Genomic DNA, 14,689 nt, shown 5'->3' with positions numbered 1-14,689 from the left:
CATATGTAGTAGGTGGAGCTACAATGCCCCGGGGTGGGGGGGGGGGGGCGGCAGAAGAGTTCTAGGATTTTGACCCAGCACCATAGAAATGATAATGTATTTCCAAGTCAGGATAGTGAGTGGCTTGAAGGGGAATTTGCAGGTGGTGGTGTTTCCATGTCGCTGCTGCCTTTGTCCTTCTTGATGAGAGTGGTTGTCTAAAGGTCTTGGTGAATTTCTGCAGGGCATCTTCTAGATAGTAGCAACTGTGTGTACTGAGTGATGGTAATGGAGGGAGTGCATACCTGTAGATGTACAGCCAGTCAAGTGGTCTGCTTTGTCCTGAATGGTGTCAGGCTTAAGTGTTGTTGAAGGATTTGGGGAATCAGGCAGTGAGGTACTCACCAGTATTCCTAGCCTCTGCCCTGCTCTTGTAGCCATCATGTTTATGCGACAAGTCCAGTTGAATTTCTGGTCAAGGATGTTGATAGTAGAGGATTCAGTGATGGAAATAGCATTCAATGTCAAGGGAGATTTTAGCATGCATGGTCTTAAGTAACACTTCAGGTTAATTAACTAGAAAGGAATGTTAACGGATATTACTAACCTATCTGTAGTTGCATTGTAACTGGCAGTTCTCAATCAACCACATATATTCCTAATAATATTTAGCATAACACTAATACATTTATGAAAGGAAAGGACAAAAAAATGGTCCTGTTAATATAGAATACTAAAGTTCTTAAAACAAAACAAACAAACAATTAAATATGCATTCAACCTCAAGACAATATGGTAGAATAGGTGTTAAAGTTAACAACACAGTTGTCTGAAGGGCCTATTAAAGGTTTTGGACTGATCTGCACTGAGTCTGAACTCATTAGTCAAAGGACCCTGTTAATAATGGAAAGTTTAACTGATGATCAACTGGGCCCAGAAACTTATTTCAGTGACCTTTATGAGACTAAATGCTGTTCCTGTCTTTTTCAGTTTCCACAAGAAATCAGAATCTCACAGCACAAATGCAGGAACACAGACCTTGCACATAGAAAAAAGGTCAACAAATTATCACTCAATTAGTCCAGGTATTGGGATCATCTCAGTAAAGAGTGGATAGCTGCCCAGCCAATTTGCTTATGTTTCATATGATGCAGTGAAAAAAGTTGACCTATTCTGATTCTGATGGAATCGAAACAAGAAGGCCTTGTTTAATTATGAGACAAAATGCCCTTGGACATTGAGCCTCCTTTAACATTTTGACTGGTTCAAGACCTCCAATTAGATAAACAGCTTTCAAGAAAGCTGAGCTGCAGGTTGGCTGACAACATGTCTTAGCACCAAGATCATAATGCAGAACGATATTCATAATTGAGAATTTGATACGCATACCCTAAGCAAATTTAGTGGGGGTGAGAACTTCAGTCAAGGCCCATTCAGTTTAGACCATTCTGTAAACAAACTGAAGTCACATTTTATTTTTAATTTCCATACACACGATGTGAGTAACACTGGGTAGGGCAGGATTCATTGCTCATCCCTAATTGCTCTTCAGAACATGTAAGCCTGTAAGCTCATGTAAGCTGCCTTTTATGAAGTTGTAAGTTAAATTATCCAAAAATTTGAAAAACGCCAAAGTGGTCAAATTGCTCACATATTGATACAATTACTACATTACAAAATGGGGTTTCCATTCCCATTAATACAGATAAACATACATAAAGCCAATGATCTGGTCTATTTTTGCAATTTATAGAACCAAGAGGCATCAATTAATGAGAAAATGTACAATTTTTTCCCATGCCGCAACTATATATTACACAAGAAATACCTAATATCAGTAAAATGGCATCAATGGATATAAATGATAACATAATGAGGTGCACCTGCATTTAATGGAACTACAACATTAAATATTTTCTTAAACCTTATCCACAGTCTTCAATATCCTTAACTAAACTTACATTACTGCAATAACTTACGTTATCCTTTTACAGAGAGGACATTTATTTGTAATCAAATAATATTTTGGATTTGAGAAGCATCCATAAAAGTGAAGGAGGTATATGCCTATTAATATCACTGGCCAAGACCTCAGCATTTCGTTCAATGCAGCATATAAACATGATTTAGGAACAGGCTCCAAAATGGTGAAAAGCTATATGTAGATTTACAAAGGATTAGAGACTGGTGGCCTCAAGTCTTGTAAACAATGATTACTCAGCAACATTCATATGCAAATCAGCCAGGCTAGGCAACACTCTTCTTCCTTCAATAAGTTACATTACAATAAATTGTTTGAATTGTAATAAGCTTTCCAGAAATGACAACATTTAAGATAGCAAAGGCTGCTTTTCAATTGGTTTGACAGAGCAGCCATGAGAAAATGTTTGCAATTTAAAACTTCAATTTATATTTACAAGATAATTTGATTTGCATTCTTACAATAAATTTCACATCAAACATAGATTACCACATCAAGAGAACTGCAATTACTGCATTCTATCACCCTTCCTAATTAACTAAAGAGATAAACGCACTCACCAAGTTTGGATGTCAGGGCATCTAAGCCCACTAACAACGCTGGAATTTCTTCAAGCTGTTCCTGCAGCTCAAATAACTGGTTCCGTCTTTTCTCCCAATACGCTGACAGTACCACCACTTTGCCATCTACAACCTAAAACATTGTGAAGTAGTTATTCAATTCATATGAAAATACATTTAAAATCATGCAACAATTCAACTACGGTCTGCTTGAAATTCAATTTACCTTACTAAATGTTCATTAACGTTAAATTCCTTAATTAACTGTGGTATAAGACTATTTAAATTATATAATTTTGATTCTTTTCCGCAAAGAAAAATGATCAGAAATAGACTGTATTGTTAAGTAATGATGGTCCAGTGATGCTGAAAATTACCCTTCTGGAGGTAGTTATATCCCATGTTAACATACAATATTTATTCTACAACCAGAATGATATTTATTCTACAACCTGATTTTAGGGTTGTAGGGATGTAGGGAATTAGGACATCAAATATAAAGTAGCATCCTCAGAAGGATTACTACTAGTACTACATGCAATGGAGAGTTGAAATAACAGATAAATCTTGGTTGCAGAATGGTGCAGGGAGGGATTCAGATTTCAGGGACATTGGGACCAATACTGGGGAAGGTGGGACTGGTTCAAGCAAGGACCGCTGCATCTAGACAGAACCTGGACCAATATCCTCAGGAAGAGGGATGTTTGCTAGTACTGTTTGTGGAGAATTTAAATTAGAGTAGCAAGGGGGTGGGAACCTGAACAGGAAGACTGAGGAGGAAAAAACAAGGATAAAAACAAAAATGGAATGATAAGCAACAAAAATGGAAGGTGGAAAAGTATGGGAGAAAGACAAATGAGGTCACAATACAAAACAAAACTAAGGTGACTAACAAGGTTAAAAAGACAAAGCTAAACTGTTCTGTTTTAATGCATGGCACATTCATAGAATCATAGAGATGTACAGCTTGGAAACAAACCCTTTGGTCCAACTCACCCATGCCAACTAGATATCCTAAATTAGGAGCACTTGGCTTATATCCCTCTAAACCCTTCCTATTTATATATTCATCCAGATGCCTTTTAAATGTTGCAACTGTACCAGCCTCCACCACTTCCTCTGGTCGTTCATTCCATACACATGCCACACTTTGCGTGAAAAGGTTGCCCCTCATGTCTCTTCTAAATCTTAACCCTCTCACCCTAACTTTATGCACTCTGGTTCTGGACTCTCCCACACCAGGGAAAAGATAGTGTCTATACACCATATCCATGCCCATGATTTTATTAACCCTCTTTAAGGTCACCCCTCAGCCTCCGACGATCCAGGGGAAACAGCTCCAGCCTATTCAGCCTCTCCCTATAGCTCAATCTTTCCAATCCTTGCAACATCCTTGTAAATCTTTTCTGAACCCTTTCAAGGGTCACAACATTTTCTGATTGGAGGGAGACCAGAATTGCATACGATAATCTAAAAGTGGCCAAACCAATGTCCTGTACAGCCACAATATTGTGTAGAATAGATTAGATTACTTACAGTGTGGAAACAGGCCCTTCGGCCCAACAAGTCCACACCGCCCCGCCGAAGCGCAACCCACCCATACCCCTACATTTACCCCTTACCTAACACTACGGGCAATTTAGCATCGCCAATTCACCTAACCTGCACATCTTTGGACTGTGGGAGGAAACCGGAGCACCCGGAGGAAACCCATGCAGACACGGGGAGAATGTGCAAACTCCACACAGTCAGTCGCCTGAGGCGGGAATTGAACCCGGGTCTCTGGCACTGTGAGGCAGCAGTGCTAACCACTGTGCCATCGTGCCGCCCAAAATATGACCTCCCAACCCCTGTATTCAATGCTCTGACCAATAAAGGAAAGCATACTGAACGCCTTCCTCATTATCCTATCTACCTGCAAATCCACTTTCAAGGAACTGTGAACCTGCACTCCAAGATCTCTTTGTTCAGCAACACTCCCCAGGACCTTACCACTAAGTGTATAAGTCTGCTGTGATTTTCCTTTCCAAAATGCAGCACCTCACATTTATCTAAATTAAATTCCAACTGTCACTCCTTGGCCCATTTGATCAAGATACCATTGCACTCCGAGGTAAACTTCTTGGTCATCCACTACACCTCCAATTTTGGTGTCATCTGCAAACTTACTCACTATACCTTCCATGTTCACATCCAAATCACTTATATAAATGGTGAAAAGCAGTGGATCCAGCACCGATCCTTGCAGCACACAGTTGGTCACAAGCCTCCAGCATGAAAGACAACCCTCCACCTCCACCCTCTGTCTTCTACCTTCGTAACAGTTGCACATAAAAATGGCTAGTTCTCCCCCCTAACCTTGCTAAACAGGCTACCATGAGAAACCTTGGCAAATGCCTTACTGAAGTCCATACAGATTACATCCACTGCTCTGCCCTCATCAATCCTCTTTGTTACTTCTTCAGAAAACTCAATCAAGTTAGTAAGACATGATTTCCCACATACAAAGCCATATTGACTATCACAAATCAGTCCATCCCTTTCCAAATACATGTACATCCTGTCCCTCAGGATTCCCTCCAACAACCTGCCCACCACAGATCTCAGGCTCACCGGTCTATGGTTCCCTGGCTTGTCCTTACCACCTTTCTTAAACAGTGGGACCACTTTAGTCAACCTCTAGTCTTTTGGCATCTCACCTGCGACTATTGATGATACAAATATCTCAGTAAGGGACCCAGCAATCACTTCCCTGGTTTCCCATAAAGTTCCAGGGTACACCCGATCTGATCATGGGAATTTAACTACCTTTCTGCATTTTAAGACATCTAGCACCTCCTCTGTAATATGGACATTTTTCAAGACGTCACCATCTATTTCCCTACATTCTATATCCCTACAATCTATATCTTCCTTGTCTTTCGCCACGGTAAACACTGATGCAAAATACCCATTTCATGTCTCCCCATCTCCTGCAGTTTCACACATATACTGCCTTGCTGATTTTTGAGGAGTTCTATTCTCTCCCTAGTTACTCTTTTGTCCTTAATACATTTATAAAATTCCATTGGATTCTCCTTAACACTATTTGCCAAAGCCATCTCATATCCCATTTTTGCACTGCTGATTTCCCTCAAGTACTGCCATTATACTCTAAGGATTCACTCGAACTTTTCTGTCTATACCTGAATATCTGACATATGCAAGATAAATAAATTAGCAGCGCAGAGCTGTATGATTCAGTTGCAGTTAAGGAGACTAGGCTGCAGAGTGACGAAAGATGTGAACAGAACATTTGGGGCTATTTATTATTTAGGAAGGGCAGATAAAAAGGGAAAATAAGTAGGGTAGCATTGCAAGCAAGGGAGAGAATCAATGCAAGAGTGAGGAAGGATATTGGTTTGGAAAACCAATATCTGTGAGGGTGGAGGTAAGAAATATCCAAGGGACAGAAAACATTTTTGGCGATTGTCCAAAGGTCCCCAGATAGTAATGATGATGCAAGGGAAAGCATTAAACAAGAAATCAGAGAAGGTTGGACAAACCAAACAAGAAATGCTATCATGGAAGAGGAATTCCTAGAGTGTGAAAGGTTTTTTGTAGACCAATATATTGGGGAACAAACTAAATAAGTTACTCTAGACTTGGTACTACGCAATGAGAAGATTCATTAATAATCATTGTGCGAGGTTCTTTAGGAAAAAGCAACCATAATATGACAGAATTTTTCATTAAGATGGACAATGTAGCATTGAATCCGAAACTAGGGTCCTGAATTTAAATAAAGGGAGCCACTAGGTATGAGATGTGAATTGGCAAGCATGAGATGGGGAACTTTACTAAAGCAATCAATGATGGATAGGCACATCCTAATATTTAAAGAACATGAATTATGACAATTACTCATTCCTGCCTGAAAACCAATAAAACAGGATAGGTGACTCAACCAGTGCTTATAAATGGAACTAGGGATAGCATTAGTTTCAGTAAGACCACATATATATTTGCCAGGAAAAACAGCAAGTCTGAGGTTTGGGAGAATTTTAGAATTGAGTCAAAGAGAACAAAAAAATTGATCAAGATGGAGAAAATGGAGTAGGAGAATAAAATTTCAGCAAACATTAAAACTGACTAAAAATTCAAAGTTTGTGAGAAGATTTGTAGCTTGGGTGCTCGTTGTTGTGGTTCTATTCGCCGAGCTGGGAATTTATGTTGCAGACGTTTCGTCCCCTGTCTAGGTGAGATCCTTAGTGCTTGGGAGCCTCCTGTGAAGCACTTCTGTGATGTTTCCTCCGGTATTTATAGTGGTTTGTCTCTGCTGCTTCCGGTTATCAGTTCCAGCTGTCCACTGCAGTGGTCGGTATATTGGGTCCAGGTCAATGTGTTTGTTGATAGAATCTGTGGATGAGTGCCATGCCTCTAGGAATTCCCTGGTTGTTCTCTGTCCACTGTCCACTGCAGCGGACAGCTGGAACGGACAACCGGAAGCAGCAGAAACAAACCACAATAAATGCCGGAGGAAACATCACAGAAGCGCTTCACAAGAGGCTCCCAAGCACTAAGGATCTCACCTAGACAGGGGATGAAACGTCTGCAACACAAATTCCCAGCTCGGCAAACAGAACCACAACAACGGACTAAAAATTTCTATAAATGTACAAACAGAATAAGATAAAAACACATGTTTTCCCATACAATCAAAAGTTGGAGAATTATAAAAGGGAATAAAGAAACATCAGAAGAATTGAGCACATATTTTTGATTATACTTTCACAAAAAGGGTCACAATAACCTCCCAGAACTGTTATGGGGTCTTGTGAAAGGACAGAATTGAAATAAAATCAGGATTAGTAAGACAATTATGCTAAGAAAAGTAACAGGGTTAAAGACTAACAAATCACCATGGCCCAATCATCGAGATCCTAGAGTACTAAAGGACATAGTCCGGAAACATTAGCATTGATGGTCATCTTCCAAAATCTATAGACTCTGGAGTAACCTCCTACAGGTTATAGGGTATCAAATGTGACTCCACTATTTAAAAAGGGAGGAGGAAGAAAAAACGAGAACTACAGAATCTATTATAAAAGATTTGATAACACAATATTTGGACAACATTATTGAGATTGGACAAAGCCAGCATGGGTTTATGAAAGTCAAATAATGCTTAACAAATAAATCTACCGGAACTTTTTACAAAAATATAGGTAGTAGAATAGATAGTGGAGAACTAGTGGATGTGGTGCATTCTGTTTGTCAGAACGCTTTTGATAGGGACGTACATAAGAGGTTAGTGGACAAAACTAAAGCACACAAGACAAAGGTAGTATATTGGTATGGACTGAGAACTAGTTGACAGATGGAAAAATACAAATGGGAATAATTGGATTTTTTTCCAAGTGTCAGGCAGTGACTGGTGGGGTACTGCGAGGATCAGAGCTGGGCTCCAATTGTTCACAATAGAACCATTAGCAAACTTTCTACTTCAGAATGAGAACCAGAATGCGTGTTATTTAAATAGTACTTATATTGGGAAGTGTGGATGTTCAAAAGGGTTCTGAATGAACCTGGGTCAATGAAAACAAACAGGTAGGTGCAGGATGCAAATTGGAAGGCAAATGATATAAATGGTCTTCATTGCAAAAGAATTTCAATTCAGAAGTAAGGATATCTTACTGCAGTTATACAGGGTCTTTTTCACACCACACCTGCAGTATTGTTTGGAATTTTGTCTCCCTAGGAGAAAGTGAGGACTGCAGATGCTGGAGATCAGAGCTTAAAAATATGTTGCTGGAAAAGTCAGGCAGCATCAAAGGAACAGGAGAATCGACGTTTCGGGCATAAGCCCTTCTTCAGGAAATTTGTCTCCTTACCCAAGAAAGGGTACATATGCCAGAGAGGGAGTGCAGCAGAGGTTCACGAAGATGATATCAGGGATTGCAGGTCTGTCCTGTGGGGAGCGATTCGCTTGACTGGGCCTGTTTTCACAACAATTTAATACAATAAGGGTTATGATTTAAGTGTATAAAATTCTAATAGGGATGGGCAGACTAGATGCAGGGAGGATGTTTTCCATAGTTTAGAACCAGGGTTTACAGTCTCAGAATACAGGGTAGGCTATTCAGGTGTAAGTTAAGGAAATACTCTTTCACTCAAAGGCTTGTGAAGGCATAGTATTCTCTTCTGCAGAAGGCTGTGGAGGCCAAGTCATTGAATATATTCAAAGATAAGTAAATCTTTAGATTTTAAATGCATCAAGGGATACAGGGACAAAGTGGCTTTGAAATACAGAATCAGCTACAATTACATCGAATGGTGCAGTGGGGTTGAAGGGTAAATGGACTATTCTTGCTTCTAGCTATCTGAACAAACTTGGCAAATACATGATTAAGACCAAATTTGACAAAAGCTCATGCAGACATCCTACTAGTCAGAATCCTGAAGGATAGAAGAGAGTCATAGAATCCCTACAGTGTGGGAACAGACCCTTCGGCCCAGCAAGTCCACACCGACTCTCCAAAGAGTATCCCACCCAGACCCATTCCTCTATTACTCTGCATTTACCTTTGACTAATACACCTAATCTACACATCCCTGAATACTATGGGCAATTCAGCATGGCCAATTTACCTGACCTGCACATCTTTGGATTGTGGAAGGAAACTGAAGCAACTGGAGGAAATCCACAGACACTAGGAGAGTGAGCATAGACAGTCACCAGAGGCTAGAATCGAACCTGGGTCGCTGGCACTGTGAGGCAGAAGTGCTAACCACTGTACCACCCCATGGTGTACTTGGATCAATGCAAATAAATGATACAAACTATGACAATAGAACTAACTACATATAATGAGTCAGTCATCCCTGGCACTGACAAATTAATGATGAAAAAGGTAGATATTACAGCTCTCCACAAAGATAAGAATTTCAAGTGGTGGACATAAATGGACCAGCAGGATTACCAGTATGCATGGAACTCATTGTGACCATTCACAAAAAAATACCAAATTACCAATCACAGTAGAAGCAAAAATGCTCCTAATGAGTCAGTCCAGGACTTGCAACAAATATGCCAAACAGATTTGATGTCGTAGGAAGCTTCTAAACTGCACTGTAGCTCAGAATATGTAATTCCATCAATTGATGCTTTCTGAAAGCATGGCATTCGCAGCTCAAGTGCAAGCTAGACAATATGAAACATAACAGTATCATCTGTCATATTCAGCAGCACACAGGCAGATGAGGATCTATTACATGTATGCTAAAGAATGACCATCTAATCAGGGTATTTTTGGATTCAAGACACTTAAGTCACACTTTAAAGAAATGTCCACACAAAATTTCAACAAGAGATATCTCAGATATTTTAACTTCTTAGCATCAAACATCTGAATTTTTCCAACAAAGCATAGTCACTGACACAGCTCTAAGGAAATAGAGCTCTAAGAAATAGGAAACCCCATACGTAAGACAGGTGCACTAACGGCACATGTTTCAATCACGCAAACAAACATTAACAGAAATTTGTACCCTCAAATGTAATGACCCAAAAAAAGACAAGCATGAAATTCAATATATCAAGTAAGATGACAAACCAATTGTACTGGCATATTAAAAGATCAATATAAGCACAATCCAACTACTTCAACAGAGAGCATGAAACATTTGCCCTGGTATTCAGTGTTAGAACCCTTGTTGACTTTTCAGCAGTTTACTTCTATTAGTTTTGGTTTCGAGCTGTGAACTGGGAATTGACAGCTGAGAATGACTTAAGGACTTTGGGACAGTTTATGTTAAAAGGGAAAGAACAGACCAAGCAAGCTTTTGATTGCTTGTGAAGCCAGGCTTGGTGGTTACTTGCAAGCAGAGTCTTAATCAAAAGGGGTTCCTTCAGAGACAGCGACACTGGAGCATTGGCCCCAGGGATGGCCAGTGGCTAGCACTGCTGCCTCTCCGTGCCAGCGATCCGGGTTCAATTCCAGCCTCGGGCAACAGTGTGTGGAGTTTGCACATTATTCCTTTGCCTGTGAGGATTTCCTCTCAGTCCAAAGGTGTGCAGGTGAGGTGGCTTGGCCATGGGAAATGCAGGGTTACAGGGACAGGTTTGGGTGGGATTCTCTTCAGAGAGGGTCAGTGTTGGCTCAATGGGCCGAATGGCCTGCTTCCACATTATAGGGATTCTATGACTGCGTTTGAGGCGATAGTAGAAGTGGCCTATTAATGAGGGCAGTAACTGGGAATTGGAAGACATCCCAGACTCAAGCAGATGCCAGATGTAGAATAAGAATGGAGACATCAGGACAGAACCAGTGCTGTTTGAACCGTGTTTTTTTGCAGATTAGCTTGGCAGCTGACAACACAGCATGATGATTTGAAAGCTCGTTACCTAATCTCCCACACAGACCTTTGGAGGCCCAGAGAGTGGAAAGCCGAGTTACAAATATTACTACCCTTACCTCAGTAAACCTGATCAGCGGTTTCAGAAAAACAACCAAGGAGTCCACATCAATCTGTGAAACAACGCACTGTGAAAGCCACTTAAGTGATCTGGCCAGTTTTGGGTTTTTTTAAAGCTATCTCTTAACTGCCTGTTTGTCTGTCTGTCTTGTGTGAATGGAGGCTAAAAACAAACATTTTAGATTTAAATCAGATTACCTTACTTATTTTGTTCTCCACTAAAGTTGTTATTTCATAGAATAAAATCCCTACAGTGTGGAAACAGGCCCTTTAGCGCAACAAGTCCACACCGACCCTCCGAAGAGTAACCCACCCATCCATTCCCCTACATTTACCCCTGAACAATGCACTTAATCCACACAGCCTGAGGGCAATTTTAGCATGGCCAATTCACCTAACCTGCACATCTTTTGGATTGTGGAAGGAAACCCAAGCATCTGGAAGAAACCCACGCAGACACGGGGAGACTGGACAAACTCCACACAGACAGTCGCCCCAGGCTAGAATTGAACCCGGGTCACTGGCGTTGTGACGCAGCAACGCTAAACACTGAGCCACCGTGCCACCCCAAATTTAATTATGCATTGAATAAATTGTAAAGTCTTCTATTTGAGATACAAAACCAGTGTCTAGAATTAATTTATAAAATCTGGGATTGGTTAGTCTAAACTCTGGTTAGTAACTATTGGAGTAACTAATGAAGGTCTTGGATGGTTTAAAGGCTGATTTGGTTCGGCTATCTCTGGATCATAACATCAGTGTCACAAGGTTCCATACATATTTCGCCATCAATTTCTGTTTGTTCCATATTGTTAGGTTAAGTCTGATGAACAATTCTTTGTGGAAACCAGTCCCAAACAATCGGAAATGATTTGTCATAAACTGAAAAATGCACCACCTAGATTATGACAATGTCGAGTAAACGTACAGGACTTAATTGAAATGTCTGCTTCAAACCTGGCACCAAAATGGTTACCACAGACACTGAGCAGATCACATCCCAATAATGCAAAAGTTCCTCTAAACCCAAAAGTACACAGTAGCTTTCTCATGCCCATTTGACAAATTATTTGCATTTGTGTTGACCACAATGTCAGAAAGAAACAGTTAAATGATACATAACTGGAGATAGTGAAAAGTTATCATAGAAGAGAAACAAGTATTCGTACCCAAAGTTCTTCTGAAGGACATACTGTCACATCTACAGTGACACAAAAGGCAGAGAGTGAACAGGGTGCCTGGCATGAGATGTGCAAATTGGCCAGGAATCAACAGAAAGGAGAAGGAAGATGTGTGGAGTATTATCAACTGCAGCACCACAAAGAACTTCTACACTTTCACATGACTCCATCAATACTTGGTCAAAATTGCAGTTATTCAAAAATTTGCTTCAAGTTACCAACTAATTTTCCAAATTTGCAATGTCAGACAGTTAAAAGAACACTTCAAGGGTATCTATGACAGACAAATGCAACATTCCATGTATTTGGTACACCCAGGGAGATCACGTCTAATAATGGGACGCAATATACAAGCAAATGTTTTAGTGATGTGGTTTATTTTTATTCATTTAAGGGATATGGAAATGACTGGCTAGGAGGCATTCTATGCCCACCCTAGTTGCCCTTGAGTACACAATGGTGAGTGGGCTTCTTGAACCACTACAGTCCATTAACTGTAGGTAGATCACAATGTCATTATGGAGATTTTTGACTCAGTGACACAAGAAGGAACTGCGATAGGTTTCCAAGTCTGGTGGTGAGTGGCTTGGAGGGGAACTTGCTAAGTGGTGTCGTTCCCATATATCGGCTGCTCTTGTCCTTCTAGATGATAGAAGGTCATAGATTTGGAAGGTGCTGTCTTAGAAACCTTGGTGAATTTTTGCAGTGTATCTTGTAAATGGTACACATGATTATCAATACATATTGATAGTGGAAGGATAAATGTTTATAGATATGGTGGCAATCAAGCAGGCTTTGGTTCTAGGAATCAAATTAAAGAACATGTCCTCAAGGGTCATAACCTCTGGATTACTGCCCGAGCCATGTGCAAATTGACATAGGGACACGAGAATAAGAGAAGTAAGCATGTGGCTAAAAGACTGGTATAGGAAAAAGGACCCCCTTTTCATGGGGCACTGGCATTAGTACTTGAACAGAAGAGTCAAAGATTTGCTGCTGGAAAAGCACAGCAAGTCAGGCAGCATCTGAGGAGTAGGAGAATCGACATTTCAGGCAGAAGCCCTTCATCAGGGATTGAACAGGAGAGATCTGTACTATTAGGGCAGTTTCCACCTGAACCGAGCTGGGGCCAGTGTTCTAATGAAAAGGGTAAACAGGGTCGTTAATAGGACTTTAAACCATGAATTTGTTGTGATGGGATGGATTCTGCATTGAAAAATATGAAAAAAAAAAGGAGAACTCAGGAGAAGTTATATAAGTCTTCAGCACACAAAATAGGACAGTGCATTTGAAAAAGGTTAGGAATCAAACTTCAAACACACTGGATAAATGAATAACAATGAGAAGAGGGACAGCTACTACAGGACTGAAGGTGTTGTATCTGAATTCATGCAGTATAAGAATTAAGTTAAATAGCTGGTGGCGCAGATCGAAATTGGCAGGTGTGATGTGGTGAGCCTCATGGAGGCGTGGCTGCAAGGGGATCAGGACTGGGAACTAAATATCCAAGGATATATGTCCTATCAAGATAGGCAGGTCGGCAGAGGAGTTGGGGTTGCTTTTTTAGTAAACAATGCAATTAAATAAATAGCAATAAACAAAATTGTTCAGATGATGTAGAATCTGAGAGGATAGGAGTTCAGGAACCACAAAGATATAAAAACCATAATGGGAGTTATCCACAGGCCTCCAAACAGTAGTCAGGATTTGAGGTATAAGATAGAAAAGGCTCATAAGAAAGGCAAGGTTATGATGATCATAGAGAATATCAATATCCTGGCAGACTGGGAAGATCAGGTTGGTAGTGGATAGCGAGGAAAGGAATTTGTGGAATGTCAACGATATGGCTTTTTGGAGCAGCTTGTGGTGGAGGCCACTAAGGAATAGGCAATTCTGGATTTAGTGTTGTGCAATGAGGCAGACTTGATAAGGGAGCTTAAGGTGAAGGAGACAGTGACCATAGTATGATAGAATTTACTGTGCAATTTGAGAGGGAAAGGGTGAAATCAGATGTAACTGTATTATAGTTGAATAAAGGAAACTACAGAAGCGTGAGGGAGGATCTAACCAAAACTGACCGGGAGAGGAGAGAAAATGAGGTCTGCAGATGCTGGAGATCAGAGATGGAAATGCGTTGCTGGAGAAGCGCAGGTCAGGCAGCATCTAGGGAACAGGAGAATCGACGTTTCGGGCATTAGCCCTTCTTCAGGAATGAGGAATGTTTGTCCAGCAGGCTAAGATAAAAGATAGGGAGGAGGGACTTGGGGGAGGGGCGTCGGAAATGTGATAGGTGGAAAAAGGTCAAGGTGAGGGTGATAGGACAGACCTGGAGTACTGTGTGCAGATTTAGTTTCCTTAATTAAGAAAGGATGTACTGGCACTGGAGGGGGTGCAGAGGAGGTTCACTAGGTTGATTCCGGAGTTGAGGGGATTGGCTTATGAGGAGAGGCTGAGTAGACTGGGATTATAGTCATTGGAATTCAGAAGAATGAGGGGGGCGGATCTTGTATAAACATATAAAATTATGAAGG

General features: G+C 40.7%; 1 protein-coding gene across 2 annotated transcripts in view; it reads right to left on the bottom strand.

The window, feature by feature from the left end:
* The window catches only part of dtnbp1a (dystrobrevin binding protein 1a), a 193,299-nt gene that overhangs the window by 148,317 nt on the left and 30,293 nt on the right, over positions 1–14,689 (bottom strand). For both annotated transcript variants that reach the window (XM_043719076.1, XM_043719077.1), the window contains one exon: positions 2,521–2,653. In XM_043719076.1, coding sequence (XP_043575011.1) covers positions 2,521–2,653 — 133 coding nt within the window. The remainder of the gene's footprint in view (positions 1–2,520; positions 2,654–14,689) is intronic.

This window comes from Chiloscyllium plagiosum, chromosome 29 (assembly GCF_004010195.1).
Source record: "Chiloscyllium plagiosum isolate BGI_BamShark_2017 chromosome 29, ASM401019v2, whole genome shotgun sequence".
Taxonomy (NCBI): domain Eukaryota; kingdom Metazoa; phylum Chordata; class Chondrichthyes; order Orectolobiformes; family Hemiscylliidae; genus Chiloscyllium; species Chiloscyllium plagiosum.
The sequence above is the reverse complement of the archived record's forward strand: the minus strand, read 5'-3'. Positions and strand labels throughout refer to the sequence as shown.